Source organism: Trichechus manatus, unplaced genomic scaffold (assembly GCF_000243295.1).
Source record: "Trichechus manatus latirostris isolate Lorelei unplaced genomic scaffold, TriManLat1.0 scaffold00151, whole genome shotgun sequence".
In the NCBI taxonomy this organism is placed as follows: domain Eukaryota; kingdom Metazoa; phylum Chordata; class Mammalia; order Sirenia; family Trichechidae; genus Trichechus; species Trichechus manatus.
This window is the reverse complement of record NW_004444087.1, coordinates 5865070-5875783: the sequence shown is the minus strand read 5'-3', so window position 1 is coordinate 5875783 and position 10714 is coordinate 5865070. Positions and strand designations below refer to the sequence as shown.

The 10714-nt window shown below is 52.9% G+C and overlaps 1 protein-coding gene across 1 annotated transcript; it reads left to right on the top strand.

The window, feature by feature from the left end:
* Positions 1 to 3238: 3238 nt before the first annotated feature.
* Positions 3239 to 9929, top strand: ORAI2 (ORAI calcium release-activated calcium modulator 2). Its single transcript, XM_004385951.3, has 2 exons — positions 3239 to 3493; positions 8778 to 9929. Exons 1-2 carry the CDS (start codon positions 3269 to 3271, stop codon positions 9315 to 9317), a joined length of 765 nt encoding a protein of 254 aa, XP_004386008.1. The 5' UTR covers positions 3239 to 3268; the 3' UTR covers positions 9318 to 9929.
* The last annotated feature ends 785 nt before the right edge of the window (positions 9930 to 10714 follow it).

The following is a 10714-nucleotide window of genomic DNA, read 5'->3' as shown; positions in this document are numbered from 1 at the left end:
GCCGGGCGGGGCGGCAGGGCAGCTCCGGTGAGTGCTTCGCGGGCGGGCGGGCGGCGCCCAGCCCTCGGCCGCTGGGTTCTGCCAAATGGGGGGGGACCCCGCCCAGCCGGGAGCCCGGAATTGGATCGGGGAGATTCGAGAGGGGAGCGACGGGGCCTTCTCCCGGGCAGTTTGAGGATGGGGCGGAAGGAGAGGACAGCTGTGGGGCTGGGGGCGGCCAGGTGACCCTACCCCTCGCAGGATCCTCAGGCGGGTGCAGCGGGGAGAGGACTCAGAGGGCGGAGGCGCTGGCTGAGTCCTGGGCCCTGCTGCCGCTGAGGCTTCCCTAGGGAAAGGGACAGAGATGCTGGTGTATGCCTCTCGGAGGCCCCTGAGAGGGCTACAGCGCCCCCTCCCCGTGTAGGGGGTGTGTATGTGTGTGTGTGAGAAACAGACGTTGGTGACTGCGGACTTGGGGATGGTCTCCATGGCACTCACCCTTGCCCCAGATGTTTAAAAGTCAAGACAGGCAAACCCCAAAACCGACCCCCTGGAAATGTTTCAGATGGAACTGCCCAATAGAACTCCTTAATTAAAAATCCACAAGGTTGAACATCCCTTGGAGCCGCTGCCACCTGATTGATGTGGCCCACACCGCCCCCTGTCCGAGCCCTAGAGTGGGGACCAGACTCTCCTCCAATTGGGGCACAAGGCCTGGCACAGGGGTAGGACGTGAGCGCCTTCAGGTGGAAGTGGCTTCCCTACCTTCAGGACCAGCAGGCTTGTCTCAAGACCCAGGCTCCAAGCAGGCAGACAGCACTTCCTTCCTAACCTTGCCCACTCTGAGGACATCGGCAGGGCTGAGACTGCCCTGGCTGCTCACCAGGAGCCCCCCTCAGACCTCGCTGCCCCGGAAGCTGTCCACCTCCACAATGGCTCAGTGATGGCTCCAGGGCTTCGCTAGTCTTCCCCCCACATAGCTGCCCTTCAGCCCTTCGGAGGCACAAGGCTCTCTCATGTCTCCCAGTCAGCAAACCATTTCACTGGGCACACAAACCAGACTGAGCCAGCGGTCCCCAGATTGCTTGCTCCACTCTCCTGCTTCATCCATGCCCTGCATCCAGCACAGTCACACCACGTCTCAGGCAGTGTGCGCTGCTACCCCAGCTCTGCATGCTCCCTGAATCCTATCTTCCACTCAGTTTACCCAGCCCCACCCTCGCCATGTCCCCAGAAGGATGAGAGGCCTCCCAAACGTGTGCCTCAAGCTTGTCTTCTTGCCTTTCACAACCCTTCCATGTGCTCAGCATGTGTCTTTGAGGGGGGCCTCTCTTTGCCAGGGCTGCCTTCACTACCTGTGTCTCTGTCCCCTAACCTTACTCCCTGGTGTTGCAGGACCTTCCCCCTGGCCAAGGCTGAAGCAGCCAGCCCCTTCTCTTCTCCCTCAGCCTTCACACCCCTCCACTGCAGCACTGAGCTGTCTCCGCCACTGGGCAGTGAGATCCCTGAAGGTGGAGATTCTCACCTCTAGTCTTTGCTGGCTAAGTACCGCAGGCAGCCTTGTATTAGGGCTTCTATTGCATACAAGATGGAGGGATGGATGTTCTGAGGGGCAAAGGTGGTGTTTTTCTTGCCTTTCACCCTTCCACACACTACGCTGTTTGCATCATATCTGCAGGCTCGGCTCTGTTACTTGAGAGGGGGAGAAGGAGAGAAAGTGCATTTCCAAATGATGACATTTGAAATTATTTGGAGCTGACCAACAGATCCATTAGTGAGCAGCATTTCTCTGAATTCTCCCTGAGGGAGGGGCCATTCCAGTGATTAAAGTTCCTGAGTGCAGAGCTGCTGGCTGCAGATGTGGGCGCACAGGCAGTGAACGCAGCTCCCAAGTTGGCATTCCTATAAATGACCTAGTAGTTGGCATCCCCTGGCAGAACTAGAAGGGCACAGAACTGGTCCCCAGGGATCCTGTTAGCCCGCACTGGCTGTGCCTCTGCAGCCTGGTGGAGAAGACAGAAGGAAGCACACCAAAAGAGGGCCCTTTCCCCACCTCCAGGGCCTTCTCTTTTAAAGATTGGCATTTATGGATCAGATCTGGGGCATTACCTCAGCTACCCACCCCAGCCCTGCTCCCTGGGACCCAGAAACACTGATCTGTTTGTAATAGCCTTAAGTCAGCTTTCCACGGGGCCTGTGTGAGCCTGAATATAAAAGTTAATGCCTGATGCCAAGTGAGCTGCAAGGTGCCTATGCCCTTGAAGCACACTCTGCAGATTAATTGGAGCGGGATCCAGGCGTGTCACCTCTCAGACTGGTCCTGGGGGCTGTGTGAGACCACCAATCCCCTATTTGGATGAGTGGAGATTTGGGCTTAAATTCACAAATCTAGACCTATCAGTCCAGATCTTCAACCCGTGTTATTGTCAAGCCAGATATGTACCTGGGGGACTTAGGGGGTCTCCAGCCTCAGTTTCAGCTTAACATGCCCTCATCTTAGTTGGTGGATTGAGGTTTTCATTTAGCTCAATGTGGCCGTTCTTTAGTTATATAAAGCAAGTAATTTTTTAGGGTAAACTTTACTGATTAAAATTGAAGTTGGATTTGAGAAACTAGTGACTGCTTGGAAATGTTTATTTCGTGGTTGCCACCTAGGCACTGAAAAGTGGTTCTGAGTCTTCGATGTGTTAGTTTGTTCAAGCTGCACAGGAGTCCTGTAGGGTGAGACCATCTGCATTAAGAGATGAGGGAGGCGAGGGGGGAAAGGCTGCCCGGGTGTCATGCTCAGGGTCACGTAATAAAGAGTGAAATCCAGGTTTTGTAGTTGTAGGTGCAAGGCTTTCCCTAAATGCCACAGCGCCCTGTCCCTTGAAGGCAGGTGCAGATCGTAGGATCTGTTAGGTACTTTGGGCCAACCTTTGAATTCCTTTCACCCTGTGGCCCAGGAGCCACACTTGTTGTGGAGTCTTTCTGAGCCTGGAGACGAGAGTCTGGGAGCCAGCTTTGCAGAGAGAGCACCTTTGAATGCTGTGGGGGTATCTGTGGAGTTGTATGCTGACCCTCCTCCCCTCTGAATGGTCCCCACGTTCTGGTTTGGGGGGTTGCCTCTGAGACCAGGGCCCCACACACACGCCACCTTTGAACCCCATGGCTCCGGCAGGGGGTGGATGTGTACAGCCCCCTACCCCTTGGAAGGTTAAACGGGCTCGGATTCTGGCTTTTCCAGGCCTTGGGAACCCATTAGGATGCCTGAGTGCGTCTCTCTCCTGCCCTAAGCCTGGCTCCCACCATGAGTGCCGAGCTCAACGTGCCTGTGGCCCCCTCCACACCAGCCTGCTCTGAGCCCGGCCACAAGGGCATGGATTACCGGGACTGGGTCCGCCGCAGCTACCTGGAACTGGTCACCTCCAACCACCACTCGGTGCAGGCCCTCTCCTGGAGGAAGCTCTACCTGAGCAGGGCCAAGCTGAAGGCCTCCAGCAGGACCTCCGCCCTCCTCTCTGGCTTCGCCATGGTGAGTGCTGTCATGCGGTGGGAAACGCAGCCGGCCAAATGGGCCCGCCGAACGGGCCTTTGCTAATCAGGATTCTGTGAGGCTTCAAGGAGCACGGCATTCCCTCTGGGCCCCCTGACAGCAGGGGTAGACCATTAGGAATATCCCACCCACATCCCAGCTCCTCCAAGAGGATTGCACTATCAATGTGAGGGGTTTCCGGGGGGTCCAGGGTTGTCCCCAGGCCCCAGAGCCCTCAGAAAGACTGTCCCTCTCTCATGTTCCAAACAAAGTATTTGCCTTCAAGGACATTACAAAAAAAAACAAACAAACCCATTGCCATCGAATCGGTTCTGACTCATAGCGACCCTGCAGGACAGAGTAGAACTGCCCCATAGGATTTCCAAGGCTATAATCTTTACAGGAGCAGACGGCCTGTCTTTCTCCTGAAGAGCTGCTGGGTTTGAACCGCTGACCTTCTGGTTAGCAGCCAAGTGCTTAACCACTGGCACCACCAGGGTACCTTCAAGGAGATTAAAACCAAACAACCTGTTGCTGTTGAGTTGATTCTGACTCATAGCGACCGTATAGAACAGAGTAGAACTGCCTCGTAGGATTTCCAAGGACGGCTGCTGGATTCAAACTGCTGACCTGTTGGTTAGTAGCCGAGCTCTTCAACCACTGCGCCACCAGGACCCCTCAAGGACGTTGGTGGGGGTTAATTAACGTATCTCCAGTGTAGAGGGTTTCCTGGAAAAAGATACCCATGGCTACCCCGTCTTGGGCAACACCGAAGAATTTGGAAATCAGTGATTTGAGCAGGAACTGTGGGATTGATTGGGGTGTATTCAGTTTAGCCCAGCATTTGGGGGCACAGACACTCCCGAATATGGCCTCTGGGTGATAAAGCAGAGCCTCTGGCCTGACGCCCGCTATCCGCTGGGACTTTCCTTCTGAGTCATCCCTGAGGACAAGAGTCAGCCTCAGGCAGAGAGAACCGTGGACACCTCCTGCTGATTCCAAAGCCCCTAGACCCTCCTGGGAATTGTCCTGGTGGGTGAGGCTATGGGGATTCACAGTGAGCATGGACACGGCTGGTTCACGTTGATGGAGCCACCCTCTTTCTCTGTCATATGCTCAGAGGTCCTGTTTGGCTGGCAGGGATTTTTTTTCCTTATGAAAAAGAATTATTTTCTGTAGCCCAAGACCTCAGTTGTCAGATTGGTGGTACAGAAGATCAGAGGCTGTGGAGCGAGGCAGGGTAGCCACTCCCATGAGCAGGGTCTGCTAGGTCATTTGAGTGGGCCACCCTTGGAAAAATGAGACATTGAGTCACAGAGGGCATGGCTGACCTGCTGGGTGAGGCAGAGAGCAGTAAATGTATATTTATGTCTGTAGTCTAAAGCTAAGGCTTACGTAGGTCTTGAGGGTTTATGTTTTTTTTAACATAATTATAAAAGTATACAATCATATTGTGCACAACTTTGGCTAGTAGTGATTTTCTTCCCGTGATTTGCATCCCATTAAAAAGACAAAATATTTTCCCAAGCTTAATTTTAAGAAATACGTGTGAGAAGTTTAGATGTCACTATTAAAATCATAGCTTGCTTTCTATACCACAGAATAATTATAGTATTAAATTCTTCTGGCCTGTCCTTTTTTTTTTTTACTTTGGAATACTCATTCTGAGAAACTTTGTGTGATCTAATATAATGCAATAAGGTTTCCTTCCTGTGTGAGGCCCAGGTCTGGGAAGTCACTTCCTGTCTGTAGGTGTCTCTTGAAGACCCTGTCTTCCAAATATTTTCATTTCCAAACTTAGGAAGGCGTCAGTGTTTTTCTAGCCGACAAAATGCTCACCCAAGTTGAAGGCCTCACAATCACTAATTAAAATGTGAAAACAAGCCATGTAAATAAAGTTATACAACAGAAAACATGATTTCTGGAGAAGGGGTTTTGAGACTTCACGGGAGCCTCCAAGGTGGGAAGTGGTCTTCGAATGAGAACATGATGACTGGGCGCAGGGATGGGTGTCCTAGGTCACCCTGGGCCCCAGGCAGGTCCCCAGTGCTGTCTGTCCTTGGCTTGGCAACATCACACCTTCTATTGACAATTCATTTCTTCATCATTTGTGGAGTATCTCCTCGGTACCAGCGAGGCCTTCCTTAGGCATTTGGGGGACATTTCCCAGGTTACACAGTACCTGTGCACCCTGACTGAGACGTGCCCTCTCAGGAAGGCTGCCCTGCCTAGCATGCACTGCAGGCTCACTCGAATGCCCAGCTTGGGCGAATGGGGTGGGGAGGGCAGCCATGTGCCCACTCGATTGGATTAGTGGACATGCTGCCAGTAAAGCAGATAAAAAACAGCTCAGACAATGGAGCAGCACAAGGCAAATAAGTGACAAATGTAGAACATCAGATGGTACCTCAGCTCTGTAGCCACAGCTGAACGAGGCAGGGACTGAAAGGAAATGTGGAAAAATGGAAACAGGCCCTTTGCTGGAACTGAATTGTTGGAGTCCCTGGGTGGTGCAAATGGTGAATGTGCTCTGCCACTAGCTGAAAGGTTGGAGGTTTGAGTCTACCCAGAGGACCCTCAGAAGAAAGGCCTGGTGATCTATTTCCAAAACATCAGCCAGTGAAAACCCTATGGGGCACAGTTCTACTCTGACATACTCATAGTCACCGTGAGTCTCTGTTAGTTCTCCCTCTAATTAGCATTGTAAAGCTATTCCTTTGCCCAACACCAGCATTTATGTCTAACAGGAAGCTTATCTCTTTATCCTTCCCCTAACACAGAAAACCAGTGATCTGAGGCCTCCTCATAAAATCTCTGCATAAACATTACACTTGAAAATGGCCCTAATTTAGCCTTTGCTCCTAGTGAGGTGGAACAGAACTGCTTTGCTGGTAGGCACTATCCTGGCCTTTTGATCATCTTTTTCTCTTATCTCAGAATCATCTTCCTTTGCATTATTCTTTTATAATTATAGTTACCACCCTGGGCCCATAACCTTTGTGGTAACAAGAGTTTATCTGAAGCCACAGGGCACTGAGAAAGGACCACCCCTCAGCCTGTGGTTTCTATCTCTTTGGATACTTTTCAGAATGACCTCAGCAATAATCACTGCTGACGCTGTTCAGCTTGTGGTCCACTAAGACTGCCCTATCTTCTTTTTACCTACCACATGTTTCATCTCCACGGAAGACAGGATTAGGAAATTAAGTATCTTACTCTGAGAGGTAGTAGTTGCTAGAAAAAGTTGTGAAATCTTCTCTCTTGTGGATTTTTAAAAACAAGGGTTGTTCAGATCTAGAATGCAAACACAGTGGATAGAAAAGCCTTCCTCTGGCTTCGCTCTTTCTGCATCTTACTCCTCTCCTTGCTTCCTTGGCTAGTCTGGTTTCTTACCTTTGAGTGCCTGGGAGAAGTCTCCTGGTGCGTCTTTGTGGAGTGAGCCCCAGAGTCCTTGCTGGAGCCTGGACTAAACCCTCCCCTGGGCAGTCCTCAGGGCTGGGGGGACAGGAGTAGGGAGCGGTGTTAGGGAACCAGTGGGTCTGACTGCTGGGTGAGCTGTGAAAGCCCCTTAGGATGTGTGGTGAGCAGGGCCGGGCCTGACTACGGCAGAGGTAAGCTGGCCTCTGGTTCCCTCTGTGGTTTTTTTTCCCCTTCCATTAAACAACAACAAAATTTTTTTTTTAAATAAAGTATAATACATGCACGTAGTTAAAAAAAAAAAGTTAAGTCCTGCTAAAAGGCTTATGGAACCCTGGTGGCACGGTGGATAAGCATTTGGCTGCTAACCAAAAGGTCGGCAATTGGAAACTACCAGCTGCTCCTTGGAAACCCTGTGGGGCAGTTCTGTTCTGTCCTGTAGGGTCGCTATGAGTCGGAATCGACTCGACAGCAACGGGCTTTTTTTTTACAAGACTTAAAACAAAACTCAGCAGCCCCCAGTCCCCAAGCTCCCCACCCTCAGCCATGTGAAACTCTTGTTTTTTCTGCCGTTCACTCCGTTTCTAAATGCCAGGCTTAGACTGCTGTTTCTCCAGTTATCAGTGTTAGACATTACCTGTTGGCTGCTGTGATTGTGGTTGCTGATTTAACGTACTTTTTCCAGCCCGGCCCCCTTCCCACAATTTCCCCTACTCACCGTTTATCCCCACTTCTGTCACGTCCCTGGGCTCAGCTGAGAGCACCATGTGGTCGGCGTGAGGCTGTCTGTCCTGTGTGCAGCTCCGAGTCTAGGGGCACAAGGAGCTTCCGTTTTTACCTTTTCAGAGGTTAGTTTTTACTTTTTTACAAAAACAGGAGTTGTTCACCTCAGTTTTAAAATATTAATAATGATAAAGGCACACAGAATACGAGGTCACGACTTTTCTTGAACCCATGAGATAGCTGAGGTCTTGGGGAAAAAAAAAGCTGAACACCCCGGTGTGGCTCTGCCTGGGTTGTAGGTGGGCACCCCCGCACACCCCATGTTTGTTTCGGGAAGGCACTAGAGGGCGATTCTTTTCCCCCCCAGGCTTCTTTACTCTCTTCTTACTTCTGGATTTTTCTGCAGTGAGGTCTTCTTTAGCTAATCCAAAAAAAGGAAAGTTAGAGATTTTAAACAGTACTGGGTGTGTCCCTGCAGGTGACTCCATGGGGCCCCCTGCCCTGCCCACCTGGCCCCACCCAGCAGCACCCGAGCACCCGCTCTGCTTTTTTTCTTACTATAGTAAAATACATATAACAATAAATTTTGCCGTTTGAACCATTTTTAAGTGTACAGTTCAGTGGCATTAATTCACAGTGTTGTCCAACTATCACCACTGTCTATTTCCCAAGCGTTTTCACCACCCCGAGCAGAAACTCTGTACCCATTAAGGAATAATGCCCCCTCCTCCCCTCCCCCAGCCCCTGGTAACCACTCATCCACTTTCTGACTCTATGCACTTGCCTATTCTAGATATTTCAGGTAAATGGGATCATTTATCTGGCTTCGGAAACCCTGGTGGCATGGTGGTTAAGAGCTATGGCTGCTAACCAAAAGATTGGCAGTTTGAATCACCAGGCGCTCCTTGGAAACTCTGTGGGGCAGTTGTACTCTGTCCTGTAGGGTCACTATGATCGGAATTGACTTGATGGCAACAGGTTTTTTGTTTTTTTTCTTTCACTCAGCATGATGTTTTTGCGGTTCATCCATGTTGTAGTGTGTATCAGGACTTTGTACCTCTTTGTGGCTGAGTAGTACCCCCGCGTGTGGCGGCACCATGCGTGTCGATCTGTTTGCCGTTGACAGTGCCGCTCTGCCTTGCAGGTGGCCATGGTGGAGGTGCAGCTGGAGACGCAGTACCAATACCCGCGGCCGCTGCTCATCGCCTTCAGCGCCTGCACCACAGTGCTGGTGGCCGTGCACCTCTTCGCCCTGCTCATCAGCACGTGCATCCTGCCCAACGTGGAGGCAGTGAGCAACATCCACAACCTCAACTCCATCAGCGAGTCGCCGCATGAGCGCATGCACCCCTACATTGAGCTGGCCTGGGGCTTCTCCACTGTACTTGGCATCCTGCTCTTCCTGGCCGAGGTGGTGTTACTCTGCTGGATCAAGTTCCTACCCGTGGACGCGCGGCCCCAGCCTGGCCTCCCACCTGGCCCGGGTGGCCACACGGGCTGGCAGGCCGCCCTCGTGTCCACCATCATCATGGTGCCCGTGGGCCTCATCTTCGTGGTCTTCACCATCCACTTCTACCGCTCGCTGGTGCGGCACAAAACTGAGCGACACAACCGCGAGATCGAGGAGCTGCACAAGCTCAAGGTGCAGCTGGACGGGCACGAGCGCAGCCTGCAGGTGGTGTAAGGACGCTGGTGGCACAGGGATGGCTGCAGGGGGGCGGGGGGCTTCCCTTCAGAGGAGGAGACATGGGCAGTAGATCCCCCATGGTGTGCCCTGAGCCCAGCAGAAATTGCCTGCATTTGGGGGAATTTAAAAAATGCCAAGTGTCAGCGAGGCTGTGTAGACACTGCCAGATAGTTGAAGACCAAAGTTTTACTCCTGTCTTAATGCTGTAGCGTTCTCTGGACAATTCTCCTCTGAAAATGGAAATCCTTAGTGAAACAAGAGACTCCATTGCTAAGAGCAAAGGAGGCAAAGAAAGGCTGACTCCTCTACCCTGGGCATTTCCCGGGAAGAGAAGGGCAGCTGAGAGGGGTCCGAGCGGTGAGATGTTGGAATGGGCGTTGAGGGCAGGCTGAAGATGCCCAAGGGCACGTGCCCATCAGCTCCATTCCAGGAAGGGCTCCAAGCAGCACCCAGTGGTCAAGGGTAATCTCGGAGACCTGGGGCCAGAGGGTGCTGGGAGCCTGGAGGGGCAGGGAGTCTGTGTTCAGAGGACGATTGCTCTGTAAGACCTGAGTACTTCTGGGTAGCATGTCTGACGGTGACACACTATTGTGGTAGACGGGGACTGGAATATGGGGTGGGGTGGGGCACGGGATCCAGCGTAGCTTGGTGCCCCCTCCCCACCATGGCTTGTGGAGGGTGGGCAGGAGCCCGGGTACGTGCCCGCTCAGCAGCTCAGTATGGCTCAGGCCCAGGGTGGAGGCCTGGCCAGGGTGAGGGTGCAGGTAATGAGTATCCTGTGTGAGACCAGGCCTGAGGAGGCCGAGCTCACTGAAGTGCTCTAAAGCCCACCAGGCTCAGTGTCTCTTTTCCCAGCGAGCCTGGAGCCCTGGCCACACTGACCCATGAGGCCACCAGGGTAGGAGAAGAGCCCCAAGTCTGGAGGCCTCCACCTCCTGGCCCAGAATGGCCTCTGAGCCTGTGTCAGCCACCCCTCCCTTCTGTGTCAGCAGAAGGCTAGGAGCACGTACCCAAGCAGCAGGCCTGTCTGTCCCCTACCGCCCTGTCCCAGGAGAGAGGGGCAGCCCGGGGGGCTTCCTGTCTAAACAGCACCATTTTCCTGGCCTCTGGGTAGGGGAACCAGGGGCCAGCCCTGGCTAGATGCAGGCCCTCCTGGTAGTGATCCCTAGCCCCTCTGCAGGGAATGCGGGGCCCCCACACGGTGTCCCCCTCCTGGGCCTCCAGGCCTCTCATGTTTACACAGCCGTGCCCAGGGTGGGGCCTGGTGGGGTCACTGAGGACGTCTGGTAGACATGAGCCCCGTCCCTGGTGGCTGCATACACGCTGCAGTGCCAGCTTACGTGGAAGCATGCTGTCCCTGTGCAGCTTTTAAAAACCATGTTTACCACATTTTC

Excerpts from the sequence above, each read along its gene's own strand:
- ORAI2 (XM_004385951.3), top strand. The coding sequence starts at position 3,269 with ATGAGTGCCGAGCTCAACGTGCCTGTGGCCCCCTCCACACCAGCCTGC. Across the intron at positions 3,494-8,777 it reads TCCTCTCTGGCTTCGCCATG|GTGGCCATGGTGGAGGTGCA; the intron begins GTGAGTGCTGTC and ends TCTGCCTTGCAG.